Source organism: Lucilia sericata, unplaced genomic scaffold (assembly GCF_015586225.1).
Source record: "Lucilia sericata isolate MDLA Ls3-8-SP2 unplaced genomic scaffold, ASM1558622v1 Contig000623F_arrow, whole genome shotgun sequence".
In the NCBI taxonomy this organism is placed as follows: Eukaryota; Metazoa; Arthropoda; class Insecta; order Diptera; family Calliphoridae; genus Lucilia; species Lucilia sericata.
In genome coordinates this window covers 58692-84448 of record NW_023994629.1, presented here as the reverse complement: position 1 = coordinate 84448, position 25757 = coordinate 58692, and the positions used below count along the sequence as shown (strand labels likewise).

The window sequence follows — 25757 nt, the reverse complement described above, 5'->3', positions numbered from 1 at the left end:
AAATTGTTTTAAGGGGTTACTATCAACCGAAATGATATATTTTTGGCCCATTCGGTCCACACTTTTTGGGGATTTGTACCCTCTTTTTATGTAATAACATTAAATGGCGATTTTTGGCAATATTTGTAGTATTTTCTCTTTTTTTCCAGAGATAAAACCAAAATTTGATATTGGGATTTAATAGACCCCTTGGAGTATCTAAAAATAGTATTTTTTGTTACAAGAATCTGTATTTAAACGATCCAAGATATATTATTGATATTATTATTCTGTCTCTAATTCAATATATTGGAACTTAAGTCCATTTCTATAATACTAGGGTCAAAAATTTTCGGGGAAAGTTTTCTTTTATATATTCTTTTAGATATCAGATTTTATATATTTTAAGTTTTCAATGTATTGTGGAAGTGTACAACTCCAAAACATGCCTCGAAGAAACACCATTCAATATGGTAGTATCATTATTTATACCCTCCACCACCATCAGTGGTGATAGAGGGTATATATAACTTTGTCATTCCGTGTGTAACACCAAGAAATATTCATCTGAGACCCAACAAAGTATATATATTCTTGGACCTTATGAAATTCAGAGTCGATTTAGCTATGTCCGTCTGTCCGTCCGTCTGTCTGTATAAAACATTCTCACGTTAACACGAAGCAACAAAAATTAACGAAATTCACCCAAAATATTTATTATTGTCCTAGGCAGTTTGGTATTGAAAATAAGCAAAATCGGTTCACACCGGGAAAAGTTATGAATCAAAATTTGAAACAACCTCGAAAAAAATAAGCATTTATTGCACATTCTGATGTAATTTTCTCGAAAACTATGCAAGATAATTCCATGAAAATCACCATACATTCGTTTCTACACAAGAGCTTGACTCCTGCTGAAAATTGTCAGAATCGGTCAACAATTTCATATACCTCCCATACAAAAGTACATATTCCCGGAAAATGGGTTTTTTGTTAATAACTTCCGTCACAATATAAATCTTTACAAAATTTTACAAACTAAAATCTTATGTGATTAGAATTCATTCAGAGAAAAAATTTTCTGGATCGGTCCATAATTGGACATAGCTCCCATACAAGGTCCCCTCCCGAAAATAACTTAAACGCAAATAATTCATTACTAAATTAAGACATCCATATAAAATTTGGTACAAGTATTGCTCTCACATACAGAAATATTACTGTGAAATTTTTGTTCCATCGATCCATAATTGGTCATAGTTCCCATACACTTAAACGCGCATAACTCATTACTAAATTAAGATATCCATATAAAATTTGGTATAAGTATTGCTCATACGCAAGGAAATTTTACTCATATGCACAGAAATATTACTGTGCAATTTTTCTCCGAGCGGTCCATAATTGGTCATAACTCCCATACAAGGTCCCCTCCCAAAAATCACTTAAATGCACATAACTCATTACAAAATTAAGATATCCACATAAAATTTGGTATTGCTCATATGCACGAAAATATTACTGTGAAATTTTCTCCGAGCGGTCCATAATTGGTCATAGCTCCCATACAAGGTCCCCTCCCGAAAATCACTTAAACGCACATAACTCATTACAAAATTAAGATATCCACATATGCATGAAAATATTACTGTGACTTTTTTTCCGATCGGTCCATAATTGGTCATAGCTCCCATACAAGGTCCCCTCCCGAAAATCACTTAAACGCACATAAATAATTACTAAATTAAGATATTTATATAAAGTTTAGCACAAGCATTCTCATATACAGACAAATATTACTGTGAATTTGTTTTCCTATCGGTCCATAATTGATCATAGCTCCCAAGGTCCCTTTCAGAAAAACACATAAAGGCTCACTCATTATCAAATAGTGATACCCATAAAACATTTGGCATAAATACTATTTTTGTACACAGAAATGTTATTTGAACATTTTTTCATGATCGGTCCAACTTTGGTCATAGCTCCCATACAAGGTTCCCTCGCGAAAATCACTTAAACGCACATAACTCATTACAAAATATTGATATCCATACATTTAGCAAAAATATTCCTCTTATATACATAAATTAAACTATAAAATTGTTTTACGATCGGTCCATATTTGGTCATAGCTCTTATACTAGGTCCCCTCCAGAAAATCACTTAAATGCACAATATTCATTACCAAATAATGATATAGATACAGAATTTTGAAATTTTGTCTTTATATACAAAATTGGTCATAGCTCCCATACAAGGTCCTTTTACGAAAATCTCTTAAACGCACATTACTCATTACCAAATAAAGCTATTGATAAAAATTTTGGCCCAAATATTAATTTTGTATACAAAAATTCTATTTCAAGATTTTTTCACGATCGGTTCATAACATGGGTGCGGTCGGTCCCATACAAGGTTCCCTTCAGAAAATCACTTAAACACACATTACTTATTACTAAATTACGATATAGATACAAAATTTGACTGAAATATAGCTTTTATGAACAGAAATTTTGCTTAAAGAATTTTTTACGATCGGTCTATAATTGGTCATATCTCCCATACTATGTCCTGCCCCTAAAAGCGCTTTAACCGTATTTAACTAGTTGCATTATCAATTTGTGTAGAACAAAATTATATATATTTATTTTGAAAATCCTTAAATCTTTTACACACATGCATACATGCAAAATACTAAATATCGCTAAGCGCTATAAAAATATAAAGCAAATGGTGTTTGTAATGTTCAATAAATCATGGAATTGTAATAGATTTAAGCTGTTTAAATTTTTGTATTTTTTCTATTCAAGACATGAGAAAACTTATTTCTACAAATATTTGATCAATTAGAAAAGTATTAATATATGTATAAGTAGCTGGTGGAGGGTATTTAAGATTCGGCTCAGCCGAATATAGCACTCTGACTTGTTTTTATATACCAATGACCGCCAGGCTGCATGCCACTATATCATTATAGTCTAACTCAAAAATATCGATATCTGTTTAAATATTGATTACTATGATCAAAATAAACCCAAAATTTTGGACTTATAGTGTTATTGTAATGAATTTTTTACGATCGGTCTATAATTGGTCATATCTCCCATACTATGTCCTGCCCCTAAAAGCGCTTTAACCGTATTTAACTAGTTGCATTATCAATTTGTGTAGAACAAAATTATATATATTTATTTTGAAAATCCTTAAATCTTTTACACACATGCATACATGCAAAATACTAAATATCGCTAAGCGCTATAAAAATATAAAGCAAATGGTGTTTGTAATGTTCAATAAATCATGGAATTGTAATAGATTTAAGCTGTTTAAATTTTTGTATTTTTTCTATTCAAGACATGAGAAAACTTATTTCTACAAATATTTGATCAATTAGAAAAGTATTAATATATGTATAAGTAGCTGGTGGAGGGTATTTAAGATTCGGCTCAGCCGAATATAGCACTCTGACTTGTTTTTATATACCAATGACCGCCAGGCTGCATGCCACTATATCATTATAGTCTAACTCAAAAATATCGATATCTGTTTAAATATTGATTACTATGATCAAAATAAACCCAAAATTTTGGACTTATAGTGTTATTGTAATGGGCAACATAAGCGTGAAAGTTACGATTAGTAAAAACTGAAATCTACTGTATAGGATGACGTAATGTAAAGCATGTTTTGGAATTATATACCGATATAATGTATTGAAAATTTAAAATATATTAGTGCTAATATGTACATGAATGTATACTAGCCAACTTTGTCGGAAAATATCGACCCTAGTGGTACGAAAACGGACTTAAGATCCATACAATTCAATTAGAAACAGAATAACGATACCAAAAATACATCTTGGAACTTTTAAGTACAGATCCTTATAACAAAAATTATTATTTTTAGATACCTCAAGGGGTCTTTTAAATCCCAATATTAAAGTTTGGTTTTATTTCTGAAAAAAAAGAAAAAAATTGCAAATATGGTCAAAAATCGCCATTTTAATGATATTACATGAAAAGATGGTACAAAATGCTCCAAAATTGTGGAACAAATGGGCCAAAAATATATAATTTCGGTTGATAGTAACCCCTTGACACAATTTTAAGCAAAAAACCACTCGATTATAATTTTTGTGTTTCGTATAATATGGTCATATATGAAATACAGAAAAAATTCGAATAATTTTGTGAGGCAATTTTATGGACTTTTTTAAAAAAAGTTAAATCAATTGAGGTAAATGTAATTTTTCCAAATTTTAAAGAGTGTGATATTATACCTTAGGTGAGACACTGTATATGTGAGACATTGTATATTCTGGGTACTTATTAAATTCTAACACGATCTAGCCATGTCTGTCCGTCCGTCCGTCTGTCTGTCTGTTGAAAGCACGATAGAGTCCGAACGGAACGAGATAGAGAATAGAAATTTTCCACAAAAATTCTCTATAGGTAAGGTTTGTTTGGCATTGAAAGTAGGCAATATCGGTCCACGTTTTCGGATAGCCCCCATACAAGTGGACCCCCGAAAAACAGCTTTAATGGGCATATCTGTTTCAAAAGTACGAGTATAGCGATGAAATTCGACATAAATAAGTAATATGATCCAAACTCTACCTACCAAATTTTATCAGGATTCAGAAAATTACTTTAACACTTATTTGAAGTAAGTAGGTCTCTTATGATCCAAAACCTCTATCTATGTTGATCAGTCCATAATTGACCCTACCCCCCCATATAAGGTCCCCTTCAGAATATGACTAACGCTCATTACTGGCTTAAAAATACGAGTATAGTGATGAAATTCGCCACACATAAGTTTCAATAAAGCCAAAATCTCTCTCTATTAAACTTTATGTGGATCGGTCCATAATTGACCCTACTCTCTATATAAGGTGCCCTTCAAAAAATTACTTAAACGATCATTACAGGCTTAAAAATACCAGAAAAGCGATGAAATTCGACACACATACAGCTGCGTTCAAAAAATAATTGTGCAAATGAAATTTTGTATATAGGTTCATTAGTTTTTTTGGTATTCACTTTTTTCGAAATCCATATCCGATATGTTCAAAAAAATAGGAGTACCGTATATTATCTATCCTAAGTTAGATTAATTTCCTTTATTCGTAGTAAATATTAAAAATATAATATAAAACTGTTATATTTAGATGATTTTGAGCTCAGCTCATTTAAAACCATGAAAGAAAATGTCTGAACCTGTTCAAATATCTTGAAAATTAAACATCGCGAAAAAATATGAAAATTCTCATGGTAATTTCATTAAAAGATTTTTTGAATACTTTAGGAAGTCAAATGTTTTAAAATATCTCATAAAAAAATAAACATTTTATTCAAAAATGATAACGAGCTTCCCACAAGCGCTTATAATTTTTTTTAAATTAATCCCTTTAGGGCGTCCCGAATTTGTGAAACTAAGCCAAATTGTAGTTATTAAACATCGTGATCAATATTCAGTTAGTTCAGATCAATTTTTAAACAAATCTTTTTTGAAAAATTTAATTTTCAGACCATAAAGCATATAGTGAAACCCATAAAGTTTGCAAAGTAACATATTTAGAGGTGGTTTCATAAATGGATGAGTTTTTAATGCATGAATACGACAACAAATTACATTTTTAGATCTAAATGAATTCAGAAAATATATATACCACTAATCGAAAAATATTAAGCTAATACCAACTTTTAAGGAAGTTGTATAATAGGAATGATTCATGATTGGTCTTCACAAAAAGGGTATGGTCTAATAAATTGTAAAATGGCATCGTGGACCAAATGTTGGTTGGTTGATTGGTAGTTCAGGCTGCAATAGATGCACACGTGGGTCCTATTGGTCCCTTTGTGATACCTGTAAGTTTATTAAAAGAAAAGAGGAAGAGGACATAGAAAGTTATGGTAAGAGACAATAGTGAAGAGGCATTAAGGGGTATTAATTGTAGTAGAATATATTGAAAGACGGAGATTAAGATAGATAGAGAGAGACTAAGAACATAACGTAAGAGAGGAAGAGTCTCGAACTCGAAAAAGCTACTAATCAGTGCTATTTGAGTTTGTCTCGTCAAACCAACCGCAGTGCCTGATAAAGGCGTTCAGGTTATCTATTTTAGTCCCTGATAATTCTAAGGTGTCCTCCAGAAATCGATGTCCCACATACCGAAGTCGGATGTCCTCCAGTGCCGGACAGTGGCAAAGAAGATGTTCTATTGATTCCTCATCTTGACAGCTTCTGCAGAAGTCGTTATAAGGTAATCCAAGTCGAATTGCGTGGTTACCAAATTTACAGTGGCCTGTGATGACAGCTATAGTTCTGCTGAGTTGGGTTCGGCTACGTTTTAGAAGATGGTCCGTGCGCTCTTTATCAAGCTTTGGCCATATCTTCTTTGTTTGTGTACAAATTGGCTCATTTTCCCATCTTGCCTGTGAAAGTTCATAAAACATGTTATCTATGAGTCTTTTGCATACTCCTATCGGAGTACCTCAGAAATGGTCTATGTCCGAGTCGGGCAGCTGTGAACCCGCCTTCGCGAGCTCATGAGCGATACATTTGCCTGTAGAGTCCCCGTGTCCATGTACCTGTACGAGTACGATGTTTGAATGTCTCGCCATCCTATTTAAGGATATCCGGCATTCCTGGACTAGTCGTGATGTAGAGTATACACCTGTCAGGGACTTGATTGCAGCTTGGCTGTCGGTAAAGATTAGGATATCTCTGTTCGATATCTTATGATACCATAGCCAGTTTGCCGTTCCTGTTATGGCCAATATTTCAGCGTAGATTGGATTACAATCATTACCGATTCTAAAAGTAATCCTGATTCCAAATTCTGGAATAACAATACCGCCCCCTACTCGTTCTCCTCGTTTTGAGCCATCTGTGTACACGGATAGGCTTCGTGGAGAGCGATCTTCCTTCAGTCCCGTATTTTCCGAGATGATGAAACTAAAGCTTCTCTGGAGGAAGGGCTTGGGGACGCAGTAATCAATATTTACCGGTAGATTTCCCATCCTATCGGTGATGCTAGCATGTCCATATGGTCTATACGACCATGCGTTTATTGCATTCAGTCTGAATTTGAGTTTATATTTAGTGCTTTCCACCAAAATGTAGCTCCATAGAACAGAATTGGATTGATAATCCATTTCACTAATTTGGGTTTTATCCCCCATTTTGCTCCTATAGCTTTTTTGCAAATTTACATTGCAGTTATGGCTTTTGTTGGGTTTCCATGATAATTTACTATCAAGAATAACCCCTAAATATTTAGCACAGTCCGAAAGTGGGAGTTCAGACGAGGCAGTGTAAAAGAGTCAATCTTATACTTCCTGGTAAATAGTATAAGTTCGGATTTACACCCAAACCACTATCGATACTCCATCAACTTAGTATTCTGAGTGCATCCTCCAGTCTCTGTGATATTGTATTCAAATAAATTCCTGATACTGCTACCGCAACATCATCTGCATAGGCAACAATTTTATATCTCATGGAATCTAGTGTCTTGAGTAAACAGTTAATGGAAACATTCCACAATAGTGGAGAGAGAACACCACCTTGTGGTGTGCCTCTGTTCACCTTTCTATGGATCGTTGCTGTGCCCATATTGGAACAGATGATCCGTTGTTCTAGAAGTTCTCTTATAAACCTTGCGATCGAGGCATCTACATTAAGTTCTTGTAGATCTGATAGAATTATGTCAGGTTTTACATTATTAAAAACCTGACATAATTCTATCAGAGGTAAATATTGTAGGTAAATATATTACCCCAAAATATGTTCTCATATTTCCAATAAACAAATTTGATAAAATGGCGGTGTTGTCATATGAAAACATTATTGATTCCAAATTGGTGGAAGCCCGTTTCATAGGAAGTAGGCCATTACATGGTTGTCGACTTACTGATTCTAAAGCAAAACGTTAAAAGACCTTGCGTATAACATCTTTTAAGGCTTTCTGAATAAATTACTGCATATTTGTTGGTAATCGGCCACGACATGTGTCATCAAGCCCCTCAAAACCGTTGTCGGAAAGACATTAAGTTCCGGAGGCTAATATACCCTAAGTCTAAATAAAATCTTTACAAAAATGACTGATGTTGTATTGCCACACATTAATTAATAATATTTTAGATGAAAGTCCTTTCGTTTTCGTTTTTATACCCTTCACCTTCTTGAGAAGGGTATATATAAGTTTGTCATTCCGTTTGTAATTTCCCAAATATAATTTTCCGACCCCATAAAGTATATATATTCTGAATCCTTATATATAGCGGAGTCCGTCTGTCTGTCTGTCTGTCTGTTGAAATCAGTTTTCTGAAGTTTTCCAGATATCTTCTGGATCCAAATCTTCAATAATTCTATCAGACATGCTTTCGAGAAGTTTCCTATTTAAAATCAGCAAAATCCGTTCATAAACAACGGAGATATAAGCAAAAATCCGAGACAACCTCTGAAAATTTCATAAAAAATAAACAACAACAACACTGCTTATTCATTGCCTTTGTATTTTGTTTTTTTGAGTATTTCGTTTCGTATGTTTGGATGGCTGTGTGTTTCATTGCCTTGTGTATGTTGTTTTTGTTTTCTTAGCGTATTGAATTTCGTATGTTTGGATGTCTGTTAGTTTCATTGCGTTGTGTATTTTGTTTTTGTTTTTTTCTGTATTTCGTTTCGTATGTTTGGATGTCTGTTGGTTTTACTGCCTTGTGTATTTTGTTTTTTGTGTGTTTATTTCGTTTAGCGTTGTTGTTGTTCATTATGTTTTGCTATTGCTATAATAATGATATAGTCGGGAAAATGAATTTTTAAATACACTATGGTGAAGGGTATATAAGATTCGGCACAGCCGAATATAGCACTCTTACTTGTTATTTTAAAAATATTTGAACTTAAATCGAATACTCCAATTATTTTGAACAATAAATTTTGTATATAAATTTTAAAAAACAAATATTTTTTTATTTAAGTTTCTTATATATTTTAAATAACTATTATAAAAACTAGAGAACCTGTTAAATAAATAAATTATAAAAATACTTAATTAAAAATCTAAATCTTTAACTAAAAAATTTATATTCAAAATTTTTCAATTTTTCACTCCTACTATTTTGAACGCAACTGTATGTTTTATACGAGTTAAAACCTCTCTACCAAATGTATTGAGGATCGGTCCATAAGAAAATTACTTTAACGATCTTTGCTGACTTAAAAATAAGTGAACAGTTACGAAATTTTATATAAGAAACATTTATAGGAACGTAAATCTTCCTACCGAATTTGATGCGGAAAGTGTCGGAGATGATATATTGGTCTAAAAAAATTTTATGAAAAACGGTCAATTATTAATCATATCTCTTATATAAGGTTCACTTCAGTTAATTTGATGAGTAATATCACCCTGATGTTTATAGGGGAGCATTCCTTTTAAAGCATACGGTTTGATGATGGGTATATGAGATTCGGCACAGTCGAATATAACACTCTCACAGTGCGGGACATCGATTGACAAAGTAAAATTGGATTCGGGTACTCTTTGAATTCTATATAATATTTTGTTAAATAAAATAAATATTTTACCTAAAACATAAAATTACACTTTTAAGGTCCAAACACATACAATACTTTGCGACGAACTACGACTGACAGCTACGCAACGTAAAAAAAGAAATGCCCAATCGCTGCTCCGATAAAGTATGAAAAAATAATTAAATATATTTTAATAATATAAAAAATTCAATATTTAATATATGAAATATTTAATTTAAAAATGTTGTTTTTCACACGCACAAATCACAATTAAACAGAACAAAAAGGACAAAAAATATTTTTGACAGTTTTGTTTTCTGTTTCTCTTATGTTTCGTACGCCAAAGTTGAATATTATTCAACTTTTGTACGTCGTGCACAAGTTTGACGTTTTGATTGTGACCGCTCTAATTTAAACACATACAGTAAACCTGAGCTGTCAGTCGCAGTTCGTCGTAAAGTATTGTATGTTTTTGGACCTTTAGAGTTCTAAGTGAATTTAAATCAGCTGGAAGGAATTTTTTGTACTTTTTCGTTCTTCTACTGGTAATATTTTATACATTTGAATTTGAGCTCAAATTAACGACGTTATCTCATGCCGCTCGTCGCTCAAAGTTAATAAAAAAATTCAAATTTTTGGCCAAAAAGCTAACATATGAAGCTATAACTCCAGAACGGTAAATAATAGAAGCACGCTTAGTATCTCAAAACAAAGTTAATATTGTTCTTGTAATTCTTGTTACTTTAAGTCAAACAGAATTACACAGTTTTTTTACCCAAAAACGTGACCTGGTCGCGCTACATTTTTGATATTATGTGATAAATGTTGCTATTAGGTAAATATTTTTATGTATTATTGTTAAAGAATCATAATAAACATAGATTTAGTATTTCAAAAAATTATAAAACACAAAAATTGGTTGAAAAATTTAACAATTATTTGAAATTCCTCAGGCCAAAAATTAACTTATTTTGGAAAATGTTCTAATAAAACTATTTTATTACATAAAACATATTTATTCGAATATAAATTTTTGTCCTTAACAGATTACGCGAGCCTATAAAAACAACCGCAAAAAGGATTATATAAATTATCAGTTTTATAAACAATTTTTTTTCTTTTAAAAATGTTCACCTCAAGTTTACCCCATAGTAAATAGGTTTATAGTATATTTGTCTGACTTCCAAAAAGTATCAATACACAATTTAAACACAATTTCATTGCGGTATTTATATCTTGTACACATGTAAAGTTTCAAAATATTGCAACGAAGCTTTGTTTATTTTCACGTTCTAAAATATAGAACAAGATGGTGTTATTCAATCAGCCGATTATTTTTTTTCTTCACTTGACTGATACGCACTGATGTCAGAGTTTGTTATTGTTTACATTTTTATATTTAAACATTTCCGTTAAAACAGAGAAAAACTACGTTAGTAATTTGAATAATTTATGTAAAAAATCTGAAAATACCAAGCATTTTGTAAACAAATATTTTTCTTATATAAATAATGAATAATTGGTACGCATATACAAACTTAAAATAACAATAATATTTTTTCTATTAAATATTAACAAATTAAACAATATTGTTTTATACTTTGTTTTACACTTTGTAGTTAACGCGATTAACCAAAAAAAATGTTGCGGAACATTTTATCTATAAAAAATTTAATAAATTGTTTTATATTTACATTGTGTATATAATCTGATTAACTAACAAAATTCTGTTCCGGAACTAGGGTATCGTTCCCGGGAAGCGTCGGGAAAAAATTCCCGGGTAATGTAGTGATTTTTAGCTTCCCGATTCCCGGGAATTTTAGTCGGGAATCCCGGGAATTAAAAACTAGTAAAAATGCAACCATGTCTTACCATTTATTGTAACACATTTTATACAACAAAAATGGACAGATATTCCTTCAAAGAGTTGCCCGCGGGACACTTCAATGTAGACATACGCATATGTATGTACTTAAAAAGAAAATAATAAAGTATTTTATTTACTTTATTTAAATAAAGCTTGGCTACGTTTCCTCAGCTCTACTATCGTTATCTCTAAAATATCGCTACCAAATTACCGTTATTTTATATTATTTTTAAATAATTTTTCCTTTATTTAAAATACCCTTTAATCTCGCTACCATTACCGCTAAAATAACGTTACCGAAATAAGCCAAACCCCGTTACCCTTATGTCTTCACTGCTACAAAACTATTGCCAATCCTGACTTTATATATACACATTTCTAAGTTACGAAAATTCAATAAAACATCGCGTAAACGCTTTTTTAATTATTTTTTTATTTTTTCGGGTTCCAGGGAATGTGAATATTTTTTCCCCGATTCCCGGGAATCAAAAAACGTCGGGAATTTGGAAACCCTATCCGGAACGCTTTTTATAACAAAATCCATATGAGCTATTTCCTGTCCGGCGGCAGCTGACTACAACGTGTAAATCAAGGCGAATAGACTATAAGGTGAAGTCATTTCATTTTGCGGCGAATTCATGAAATTTTTTATATATGTAATTTGACAGCGTCGGGTTTGAGAGAGATTTTTTTTATATGGAGTTTGACAGCTTCGGGCTAAATTTCCATGGACAAAAAAACAATCAGCTGTTGAAATGACTCCACCTTATTAGTTTCGCCATGGTGTAAATCTTAAAAATTACTCCGCCGGAGTATAATTTTCCATTTACAACAAAGATTCTTTTATTCGGTATACAATTTTTCCATAAATTTTTACATTACATTGGCACAAACTTAAGTTTTGCAAAATTAAACCGGCGGTGTAGAATTTTTCATTTGGAACAAAAATTCTTCCAATCAGGTTATATTATCTTCACAAATTTTAATATTTTTATGTGTATTTTTTATAAAATATAAAAATTTTACAAAATATTTTCATTAAATGAATTCGCCGCAATTATTGCTTTTGACAACAGTACGTACCAAATGCAAAAACAAATTACATGGCAAACTTTGTTGTTGCCGAACTACCACCACCTTATCTGAATTCGCCTTGATATAGAAGATGCAAAGCAAGGCGAATTCATATAAGGTGGTGTTATTCAATCAGCAGATAATTTTTTTCTTAATTCGCCTGGTCTACGTAGCTGTCAAAGTTTGTTATTTGTTATATTTAAAAATTTCCGTTAAGCGGAGAAAAACTTCGTTAATATTTTGAATTATTTATGTAAAATATCTCAAAATACCAAGCATCCCGTAAACAAATATCATTTTATTTAAATAATGCCATAATTGGTATGTATACAAATATGTTATTTAAGAAAAATATTTATTCTATTAAATGTTAACATAATCTCTTCCGGAACACTTTATATAAAGAAAAGCATACGAAGCATTTACCCGGCTGGCGGCAGCTGACTTCTACGTTATGGCTTAATTTTGAAATCTATTAAATGTTAACAAATTAAACAATATTGTTTTATATATACACTATGTAGATAAAGAGATTAACTAAAAAATTTCTGTTCCGGAACGCTTTATATAACAAAACCCATATGAGGTATTTACCCGTCCGGCGGCTGCTACATTATGGCCAAATATTGAAAATTACTCCGCCGGAGTAGAATTATCTATTCGCAAGAAATATTCATTCGTAATATAATTTTTTCATGAATATGTACTTTTTATACCCTCCACCACCATCAGTTGTGATAGAGGGTATATATAACTTTGTCATTCCGTGTGTAACACCAAGAAATATTTATCTGAGACCCAACAAAGTATATATATTCTGGGTTCTTATTCAATTCTGTGTCGATTTAGCTATGTCCGTCTGTCTGTCTGTGTAAAACACGCTCACGTTAAAACTAAGATAAGTGAATCAACCAAATTCGCCAGAAATATTTGTTATTATCGTAAGCAGTTGAATAGTAAGAAAAAGAAGAAGCAATTCCATTTCGTTTCAATGCTTTACGAATGTGTGTATTCTGCGTTACGATCATACCTACGTTTTTTTAAGTTGTTGTTTATGTGGAGGAGAGTCGAATCGAAATGCAGAATACCAAAGTTGCCAAACGGAGAAAATTTCGATTCGAATTGAAATGCGGAATAGGGGCCAACAATTGATCCAATATTTTCAATAGCCCCCATACAAAGGTATATATTCCCGGAAAGTAGATTATCGTTAATAACTCCATCAAATACATCGATATCAACACAAAATTTCTACACAGAAATATAATGTGAACAGAAATCATACTACCAACGCAGATTAATTAATTAATCTATTGGAGTAAAATTCGACTTGATTTTTTTGCATATAAATCATTATACGAAATTTTTTCCTGATCGGTCCATAATTGTTCACAACTCCCATATAAGGACCATTACCGAAAATTACTTCAATGCACATTGACAATCAATCGACATAAATGTGTATTTTGTATATATAAATCGTTATACGGAATTTTCCCAGCTAGCATTTGAAGATTGTTGGATGAATTATTTTTGACTCCTTTTGATGACCTAAACGTGATTAATAAGTTGGCCGTTTAAAAAATGATTCGAAAATGATCCCGATATATGATTGAAAACTGATTATTTGAAAAACAATAACAAAATGTATAGCAATCATAAATTGATCATCCCGGTGTTTAAAATATTATGGTTTTAAAAACTTATTTTGTGATCATATTTCGAGCAGTTGGAAGATCAAAAATTTTTTCTTGTATAATTGTTTTTGTTTGCAATGGAATAGCAACACTTACACTTAAAAATTACTGAAAAACTATTCAAAAATGAGTCGAAACTGATTAGAAAATGGGCTCAGAAAAGACTCTTTTTGAAGAGTTGGCAAAAAAGTTTGTGTGGCCTAAAATAAGTTGATATCAATTCTCATTTCGTTTATTAAATTAAATGTATAAGTATTTCAATTTGTGTAATATTTATAAAGTCGATTTTCTGTCAAGGAAATTGAAATTATATTATGCTTTAATTATAATAATTTTATATGTTTAATGATCTTCTACGGAAGATATTTGAGTTGGGTGACTAATCACTAAACTAAGTCTTAATAATTCCAATTAATGTTTAAAATCTGATTTATTTGAAAAACAATAACAAATGTACAGTAATCACAAATAAGTCTTCCAGGTGTTCGAAATTTGATTGTTTATAAATTTATTTTGTAGTTACATTTCGAGCAGTTGGAAGATCAAAAAGTGTTTTCTATTGTATTGTATTTGTCTGTAACAAACATAAAAATTACTCAGAAAAGACATAAAAATGACTATAATATGATTAAAAAATAATTCTAAAACGACCAGTAAGTCGGCTCATTAATGACTCAAAAATGATTAGAAAATGAGTCAGAACTGATCAGAAGTGGGGCTCATAAAAGACTCGTTTAGAAGAGTCGCGGGTAGGGTACCATTTTCTCCCGACGAATGTATCATTTATGATCAGAAAATGATCAGAAATATCGCACACCCAGTACAAAAGTGACACAACTCAAAATTTTATTTTTGCGTTTTTATATTCTTTAAGCCTTAAGTTTAAGCCTTAAACTATGCACAAGATACTTGTTTAACTCTACAAAAATATTTGTGTATTTTGTTGTTGTGAACAGTGTTGCCACAACAAAATTTTTTTTCTAACCAAAATTCGAATAAAAAATAACCAAATTAAGAAAAAAGTAAACAAAATTATTTTTATTTGTTTCATGTTTACATTAAAATAACAAATTCATTTTCTGAAGTGGAACTTGTAACTATGTTAAATTTCGTCGCTAAACTGGTATTATGAAGACAGTTATGAGCGTTAACGTAATTTTCTGTAGGGGATCTTATATGAGACGTATGGTCAATTATAAACCAATTCTCATAAAATCTGACAGAGATATTTTAGTTCCTTTAAAACTTGATTATGTTGAATTTTGTTGCTATATTGCAGTACATTATGAGCTTTAAAGTCATTTTCTGAGGAGACTTTTCATAAGGGATAGAGTCAATTATATACCGATCCACATACCGATCTTCATAACTTCAGCAATATTTGTAAACGTAATATATCCAAATTATCCGACAAATTGACCAACATTTAGAATTTAAGACGGTAAAATAAAAACAAGTATACAACATCATCCAGAAAATGTAAATAAAGAACTAAAAGTCATGGTGAGATATTTAGTAGAAGTCAAAGGTCATGAGTATCAAATCTTTGCATATATAGCGATTATTGTTCGTCGTACAAGATTAGATGTTATTACAACTTTTGTAGACAATACAATTTAATTTTCCTTAGCTGTGTTACTTAAAATATCAGTTGATTAATACTTTAAAGATATTGTGATACTATTCTTGCATCAATTTGCAGAAAATACTTTATTAATTCTTATTAAACCATTTATCTTAGAATTTCGGCAAATTAGCACAGTATCTGTTTATGCAAAATTTCAAATAGGTATAGAAGTTGCAATTATACTTTAAATTAAATTTGGAGGACATAATCTACTAAGTACGTAGACTATTCCCACCAAATTCCATAAAAATCGAAATGCGAAATACAGCCTACTTCGTTTTTTCATATAAGTACCGCGAGTTCTTTACATAAAAAGTTCCAATAGAAATATTAACGGAAGGACGGACGAGTTTGAATCGACCCAAAAAGCGATTTTAAGTTCATGGATGCACCAAAAGGAGAGAGAGGATCCATTATTCACGGTGTTAGATTAGCTAGTGTAAATAAAATAATATTACGGTGTTGTTATGATTTAAATCAACTCATTTAATATGTGGAAAATGTATAGGTACTTTTGCTAAATCCTAAACCAATTAAGATATCGAAAAATACCTTTGTGCACATAAGTATAACCAGTAGATGTACAAATTGCAGTAATAAAAAAATTTCGAATAGTAAAAAAAATTCCACATATTACCAAAATTCAAAACAGGGACGATATGTATATTTACATAGTTCATTTAAAACTAGAGATAAAAGAAGTTATTTTTAATTTTATTTTTAGAATAAAAGCAAACAGCATTTAGTTCACTTGTTTGCAAAAAATAACCAAAACGAAAAAATAATTCACATGTACACATGCAAAATAAAAATAACCAATTTTGGTTAATAATAACCGAAGTGGCAACACTGGTTGTTAACTGTTCAAGAAAAAACGTTATGTCTTTCTTTATCTTTCCGAATTTGTAAAAAATTTGTTCCTTTTCTTAAAAAAAATTTTTGAGTTGTGTCACTTTTGTACTGGGTGTGCGATATGATCATTTTAATCGTGCAGAAGAGTCATAAATGACTCGAATGTGATCAAAATTTTAAAAAATGTTAGCTGGGTTTTAATTAAAATTTTTATTCTTACATTAAATTTAAAATAAATGTTAATTTGCATGGTAAGCAAAACGTTGCTATTTTGCAATATTAGTTATTTTTGGTAATTTACCTCATTTAAATGAAAGGGTGTGAAGTTAAATTCGTCTGCCAAATACGTCCCACACTACATAATGTAAATACGTTCCACATACTGTAAAATTCGTTTTCAAATTATTTAAAATTATTTTTTAATAAAACAAAGATCAAATAAAATGTTTTTTTAAGAAAAAAAGTAAAATTATATTAAAATATATTCAAAAAATAAATATGTAAAATAAAACTTAGTTAAAATAATTGAATACTCGTTAAATATGGTGGTAAAATATAGAATTTTCAAATGAAAAAAGCAGAGAAGACATGAATCGGGGCACCGAAAGACTGGAAGTAGCATAGGACTAGATCTTTCCAAAAATATATAGTTTGTATGCAATTCCAGCTCTGGATAATTTTGACGATTTTTTGAAAAAACATCAAATTTTGCCAAAAATGATGGAATTTTCAAGTGGATCAAAAGGGCATTTGGAGAAGACATGAATCGGGGTACCGAAAAACTGGAAGTAGCCCAGGACCAGTTCTTTCCAAAAATATATAGTTTATATGCAATTCCAGCTCTGGATAATTTTGACGATTTTTTGAAAAAACATCAAATTTTGCCAATAATAGTGGAATTTTCAAATGGATCCTACGGGCATTTGAAGAAGACATGAATCGGGGTACCGAAAAACTGGAAGTAGCCCAGGACTAGTTCTTTCCAAAAATATATAGTTTATATGCAATTCCAGCTCTGGATAATTTTGACGATTTTTTGAAATATCATCAAATTTTTCCAAAAATAGTGGAATTTTCAAGTGGATCCTACGGGCATTTGGAGAAGACATGAGACTCTCCAAGAGTCTGCTTTTTTCATTTGAAAATTCTATATTTTACCACCATATTTAACGAGTATACAATTATTTTAACTAAGACGAAGGGACTCTATTTTTACATTATTAGTACCTGAGAATATAAAAAACACAAGAAAAAAATTGTGCTGTCATAAACAAATTACAGAAATCATATAAAAAAAACGGCGATCCCAACAACAAATTAACAGCGCCCAAAACGATCAAACCTATTGGCAGCGAAGCAATAAAATATGCATAAGTTTCATGGAAAACTTACAACAATATTTTGCTACCTCCATCACTCTCATTATTTATTCACAAAATAAAATTATGAACTACCGTCAAGATAATTCTTTAAAAAGAGTTCATTGAGTGATATTTAATATTAACAAAAATGAAAAACAATATGAAAGAAATGTTTATTTTTTATTGAAAGTATTTTTTATACGTAAAAACTGTTAACGAAAATTCAAATCAAATACTAAACAACAGAAGTTGATTTTTGAAATATTTTTCATAATAAGAATAATAGTATCGACCTGAAACTACCTACATTTTTCGCAAAATTTGATGATATTTCAAAAAATCGTCAAAATTATCCAGAGCTGGAATTGCATATAAACTATATATTTTTGGAAAGAATTGGTCCTGGGCTACTTCCAGTTTTTTGGTACCCCGATTCATGTCTTCTCCAAATGCCCTTTTGATCCACTTGAATATTCCATCATTTTTGGCAAAATTTGATGTTTTTTCAAAAAATCGTCAAAATTATCCAGATCTGGATTTGCATACAAACTATATATTTTTGGAAAGAACTAATCCTGGGCTACTTCCAGCTTTTCGGTACCCCGATTCATGTCTTCTCCAAATGCCCGTAGGATCCACTTGAAAATTCCACTATTTTTGGAAAAATTTGATGATATTTCAAAAAATCGTCAAAATTATCTAGAGCTGGAATTGCATATAAACTATATATTTTTGGAAAGAACTAGTCCTGGGCTACTTCCAGTTTTTCGGTACCCCGATTCATGTCTTCTTCAAATGCCCGTAGGATCCACTTGAAAATTCCACTATTATTGGCAAAATTTGATGTTTTTTCAAAAAATCTTCAAAATTATCCAGAGCTGGAATTGCATATAAGCTATATATTTTTGGAAAGAACTGGTCCTGGGCTACTTCCAGTTTTTCGGTACCCCGATTCATGTCTTCTCCAAATGCCCTTTTGATCCACTTGAAAATTCCATCATTTTTGGCAAAATTTGATGTTTTTCAAAAAATCGTCAAAATTATCCAGAGCTGGAATTGCATATAAACTATATATTTTTGGAAAGAATTGGTCCTGTGCTACTTCCTGTTTTTCGGTACCCCGATTCATGTCTTCTCCAAATGCCCTTTTGATCCACTTGAAAATTCCATCATTTTTGGCAAAATTTAATGTTTTTTCAAAAAATCGTCAAAATTATCCAGAGCTGGAATTGCATATAAACTATATATTTTTGGAAAGATCTAGTCCTATGCTACTTCCAGTCTTTCGGTGCCCCGATTCATGTCTTCTCTGCTTTTTTCATTTGAAAATTCTATATTTTACCACCATATTTAACGAGTATTCAATTATTTTAACTAAGTTTTATTTTACATATTTATTTTTTGAATATATTTTAATATAATTTTACTTTTTTTCTTAAACAAACATTTTATTTGATCTTTGTTTTATTAAAAAATAATTTTAAATAATTTGAAAACGAATTTTACAGTATGTGGAACGTATTTACATTATGTAGTGTGGGACGTATTTGGCAGACGAATTTAACTTCACACCCTTCGAAACTGAATACACCAAGAAACAAAAACAATATACACAAGGCAATGAAATATACGAAATGAAATACTAAAAAAAAAGCAAAAACAAAATACACAATGCAATGAAACCAACAGACATCCAAACATACGAAACTAAATGTACCAAGAAACAAAAACAATATACACAAGGCAATGAAACACACAGCCATCCAAACATATGAAACGAAATACTCGATGAATAAGCAGTGTTGTTGTTGTTGCGTATATCAAAGCATGAAAAAAATTGTCTTTTTTATGAAATTTTCAGAGGTTGTCTCGGATTTTTGCTCATATCTCCGGTATTTATGGACCGATTTTGCTGATTTTAAATAGCGATCTTCTCGAAAGCATGTCTAACAGAATTATTGAAAATTTGGATGTCACCGATATCTGGGGTCCTCTAAAAACTGATTTCAACAAACACACAGACGGACAGACATACGGACATAGCTTAATCAACTCCGCTACCTATAAGGATCCAGGATATATATACTTTATGGGGTCGGAAAATTATATTATAGAAATTACAAACGGAATGACAAACTTATATATACCCTTCTCACGAAGGTGAAGGGTATAATAACTAAAAAGGGACTTTTTTGTAACCGGTTTAGCTGAGGAACGGCCATCGATAGACTAGAAATATTTTGGGAACCATTATAAAACATAACAAAGATTTTTTGAAGCTGGGTAAAATATTGAATTTTTTCTTTAAAACTGTCCAGCTCACAAATGAACAACACTTAACCGAAAATATTTTGGGTAACATCATATTACATAACAATGAATATTTTGAGGTGGGTAACTCAAGCACCATTTTTTTGTCGGTCTAATGTACATATTAAAGATGTGCACACCCAGCAAAAATTTTCATTACCTTGTAATCTAGAAAGTAATATTGGAATCACGTGGAAACTAATTACTTTTGGGGTGAATAACTAATTATTTTTGTTCGACGAGGTTCAAATAATATGTACCTACCTTAAACAAATTAATAAATGGTTACTAATTTGATTACAAAAACTTTGCGAAATAACTAGTTACAAATAAACCTACAAATATGTTATGTTATAGCTAGTTATTTTGGGCCGACTTTGTATGTAGAAAACAAAAAATAAAAAAATTCCTCTGCCGGGATTTGAACCCAGGCATTCAGTTGTTTTCTATGTTTCTCACTCCAGCCGCCTACTCGATGCTCCATTAACATGTTGCTTTTTGTAATTTTGAGAACGGCTTTTTACAAAAATATATAAATGAATGTCATTTTGAAAAAAAATAAGCAGTATCCAGCAGGGCTCGAACCACGAACCCCCTATTTGTTAAATGAACGACCTAGACAATTGAGCCATAACAAATCCAAATTGTTTTGTTCTTTACCAGTAATAACCTATTCAGCTAAATGAAATAATGTGGATGATAATGAACACTCATTACCAAGTAATATATGAAATAACTACTGGCTATTACCAAAAATTTCAGATTTTTTGCTGGGCAGTTACAACTGTTTGCACAAGTTTTGTAGTGTCTCCTACTGTGAGTGCGTATTGATGAGTAGTTGAGTAGTTCTGGTACAAGTTGATATTGTTATTTTCTCAAACATAGGTTGTGTGAGTGAGTACAAAGAGAATAAGAGTAACATACTTGTTTTGCTATACTTTTGCCAAACAAATAAAATAGATAATGATGGTTGTACAACAAATAACTTATTGTATGCTGCAAGCGTATAAAAACACAGTTGTTTAGAAACATTTTTTTATTATTTTATAATGTATATTCGGTATCTCGTGATCTATAGGAGATATCGTAGCAAAATTTAATATAGTTAGAGCTGAGGTGTTTGCGTATCTACTTACAATCTGTAGACTCCGTAGGTCCAATGGAGTCCAGTGGTAAGGCCCTTAAAATTGGTCACCTCGACTCAATTTTTTTAAAATCAATAAAAATGCATTTATGATCCGAATTAAAAAAAAAAAAACATTTTAATGAAAAAATACAAAACAAAACTTTTGAAAGGGTCCTTAGTTTCCTAATTGAAAATCCTGATCTCAGTACAATTTGCCAAAAAAAAAGTTTTTAAATTTTGTCGAAATTCATCTCAAATATTCCCTAAATTGTAAAATTTGGTCCACAAAAAGTCTTTTATTTAGCGCATTACAAAGGACAAAAAGATTTTGAATTTTTTCGAAATATGTAAAAATTATCGTAATTTTAAGAAAAGTTTACAAAAACATTTAGCTTTTTACTTAATGACTTTTTTAATTTATGTAGGAATTCTGAAGCACTAAAAGTAATTCCGTGGAACAAACAATTTTATGATTATTTTTTCTAAAAAATGTAGGAAACTTTTTTTATAATTTGTACTGAGATCATTATTTTCAATAGGTGGGAAAATTATTTTTTATTTTTTTTCGAGTTCACTACGACAATACACATCATTTGAGACTTGTGCCCACTTTAAATCACAAAAACCTGTTTCTCGTTTCACTTTTCTTTAGATCAGATATTAGGCTTAGACTTTTTTTGAGATTTTTTGAGAGACATTTTTCAAAATTAAAAAAAAATTTTCTTTTAAATGTTGTGTTTTAATTTTTTTTATCAAATAAATGATGATAAGGAATATCAATATATTTTCCTTGCATTTATTATTGATTTTATGTCGATTAAAAAATATAACTCTGGAGACCACCTAAGAATATTTATGTAAAATTTAATTTCAATATCCTCAATAGTTCAGAATTATTTTCAGAAAATGTTGAATTACTATCAGAAAATATCACAGAAAAAACAGATTTAAAAAAAATTCAGTTAAACGATTAATCGAAAATTTTAAAATGGTTCAATTCATTTTGTGTTTGAATCATAAAAATGTATAATCAAATACGTATTTAACAACAACAAAATTAGAAACAAATAAAAATTTTGTGTGAAATCAATCAAAAATCAATTCAATAAATAAAATAAATGAAAACGAGGTTTTGGTAATTGAAATCGTTTTTCAGTTTAAATAAATATTAAATAAAAAAACTGAAAACTGAACTAGAACTAACTAGAACTGAACAAGAACTGAACTAGAATATTAAATAAAAATATAAATAAATAAAAAATTAAAAAAAAATATAATAATATTCACTAATTTATTATTCATTTATTACATATTTTTCTTTTGTTTAGAAATAATCTTATTTAATATAAATAAACATACTGCATCAATATAGATTCTTTGTACAGTAGTTTTCCGGTTTAACGAACATTCGTTTTAACGAAAATCGCGTTTAACGAACAGACCAATTTTTTCTATTGAGTTCCTTATATAACGAACAAAAATTATTTTTTGTACTCAGTTTAGCGAACAAATACTAATAAAATTATTTGAATGAACATTTTACAAAATTACCAAAAAAAAAACTATGTTGTCAAAAAATTTACCGTTGTTTTAAGCGGTGTTTTTTTTGTTTTCTTTTGATGTTTTTGTTTGTTTTTAAAATATGATGATTAGTTATGTGTATTCCTTTCTAATGTAAACATCAAAATGAGTACAAGAAAAAGACTTTGTTTAAAAGATAAATTAAAAATTGTGGATGATCATCGAAATGGTTTACGTGTAACAGATTTGTATAAAAAGTATGGTATAAAAAAATCCACAATTTGTACCATTTTAAAATCTAAGGAGAATCTTCTGAAAAATGCGGAAACTACAAATTTTTGGAGCAAAAATAGAAAGGCTATTAAACAGGGTGAATTCCCCATAATGGAAAACCGGCTCTTTTCTTGGTTTCAAAGACAGCGGCGTTGTCATAATCCCATAACTGGATACAATTCAAAGCCAAGGAAATTCATAAAAAATTATATGGTGGCGATTTCAATGCCAGCCACGGGTGGTTGACCAGATTTAAAAATAGGTATGGCATTCGGCTTTTAAAACAAAGTGGAGAGAAACTTTCGTCAGATGCACAAGAAGTGGAGCCATTTAAAAGAAAATTAAACCAAATTATTCTAGAAAATAACTTGCCGAAAGACGCAATTTTCAATGCGGATGAAACCGGGTTATTTTGGAAAGTTTTACCTGACAAAACATATGTTCATTCCGGAGAAAGGAGTGCGCCGGGCCGAAAAATATCAAAGAAACGAATCACAGTCTTGGTTTGTAGTAATGCCAGTGGTTCGAAAAAAATTAAACCTTTGCTAATTGGAAAATCACGAAGTCCTCGTGCATTTCGGAATAAAACGTTGCCTGTGGATTATACCCACTCGAAAAATGCTTGGATAACATGTACACTATTCAAAACATGGTTTTTCAACAATTTTGTACCCCAGGTAAGTTCATACATACATTTTTATAACTTAGTCTTATTTTATTTTAAATTTTAGGTAGAAGAGTTTCTAGCACAAAACAATTTGCCTCTAAATGCTATTCTCCTTTTGGATAATGCACCCTCTCATCCTCCTGCAGAGGAATTGGTAAAACAAACTCATAGTGGCAAAATTTGGGCGCATTATATGCCCCCTAATGTAACCCCATTGATCCAACCCATGGATCAGAATGCAATTCGCTTGCTTAAATTACATTATAAAAACAGTCTATTGTCTCGACTCTTTTCAACACCGGAGCAAAATGTATCTTTGTTTTTAAAGCAATTTAATTTATTTGAAGCAACGATTATATTGGCATCAGCTTGGAAAAGTGTGTCTGAGTCTTCTTTGGCAAAATGCTGGAACAAGATTTTAAGGGAAAATTACCACTTTGATGAAGAAGATGATCTCCCTTTTGCTTCGTATTTACGCCATGACGAAGATACAATTGCAGTTGAAACTGGAGTTCAATTGTTAAGATCAATTTTTCCTACAGTAAGTCATAGATTTAAGAAATTTTCTCAAACTATAATAAATTTTATGATTTACATTTACAGGCAGACATATCAGTAGATGATTTAAACAGCTGGGTTGAAAACATTACCCCACCTGAAGACGTCGATGAAGATGAAATTCAAAATGATGAGGATATTGTCGAAGCCGAAAACTTAGATCCAAAAATAAATCATGCGGATGCAGTCAAACATTTTGAAGCCTGCATTAAATGGACAGAGCAAAATAATATAGATTACTCAAAATCAATGGTTTTAAGAGAGCTTCAAGAAGAGGCTATTAAAAAGCAAATTTCCATACCAAAAAAACAAACATTGCTAAATCGTTTTTTTTAAATAGATTTTTTTACTTTTATAAAAGAATTGCCTTTTATTTATGTTTTTTGTATATCTAACTCTAAATGTGACATGAATTGTTCCTTTTTTTGTTTTTGTTTCTATTAAATAAATACATTTTTTTATAAAATATACTTTTATAAATATTTTAATGTTTTTTTTTAATTATTCACATGACAAAAACCCACTTTTAAGTTAGTACTGCATATAACGAACAATTCACTTTAACGAACTGGCCTGACAACATATACGTTCGTTAAATCGGAAAACTACTGTATTACTATAAGTAACAACAAATAGTCAAAAATATTTGTAGTACAACAGTTATTTGAGAGCAAGAAACAAATACAATACAGTATTCAACTCAAAACCATAAGCAACTGGTATTGTTTTTGTGGATAGAGTGGATGAGCACAAGCAAAAGAATACAATATCAGTTACACTCATTCTCTCATTTATACTTATAGTATTAGGTACTCACCATGGTGTATTTGTTTTACAAATACTTTGTGGTGTACTACTGCACGTCTTTAGTACATATATTACTTTTTTTAGATTAGTTGTTAAAACTATTATTTTTTCTACTATTTTAATTTCAATTATTTCAATAAAAACTATAAAATTTCATTTTATTTAGATTTATTTTTACAGATTTTATGAGTAGACAAATAGAAGAAGAGAAAACACAGGGCGTATACTCAAAAGATACTTACCCTACAAACATTGTCTATTACGGAAGCTACCCGTGTGAAACTTCCAAACGTGCTAAAAGCTCGCCAGCGATATTGCGGAAGTATAAGAATTCTTGTCACCAGTCGGGAAGAACTGTTGCCGAGCTGGGGAACGTCTAAGAGTAACGTGGAAGATACTTCTGGAAGACCCGCAGAAGAAACTTCTAGATTACTCTTGGAAGTAAGGTATTGCCAAAGACTTCTTCAAGTGACTACCTAGTATCATCTA

The 25757-nt window shown here is 30.7% G+C and overlaps 1 protein-coding gene across 1 annotated transcript; it reads left to right on the top strand.

The window, feature by feature from the left end:
• The first annotated feature begins 23867 nt into the window (after nt 1-23867).
• Nucleotides 23868-25461, top strand: LOC119606794 (jerky protein homolog-like). Its single transcript, XM_037960384.1, has 4 exons — nt 23868-23888; nt 23968-24444; nt 24507-24748; nt 25449-25461. Exons 1-4 carry the CDS (start codon nt 23868-23870, stop codon nt 25459-25461), a joined length of 753 nt encoding a protein of 250 aa, XP_037816312.1.
• The last annotated feature ends 296 nt before the right edge of the window (nt 25462-25757 follow it).

What these genes read in the sequence shown, in the direction of transcription:
- LOC119606794 (XM_037960384.1), top strand. Translation starts at nt 23,868, where the DNA reads ATGTACACTATTCAAAACATG. An exon ending in TGTACACTATTCAAAACATG is followed by an intron (nt 23,889 to 23,967) that starts GTTTTTCAACAA and finishes TTTAAATTTTAG; the next exon opens with GTAGAAGAGTTTCTAGCACA. An exon ending in TAAGATCAATTTTTCCTACA is followed by an intron (nt 24,445 to 24,506) that starts GTAAGTCATAGA and finishes TTACATTTACAG; the next exon opens with GCAGACATATCAGTAGATGA.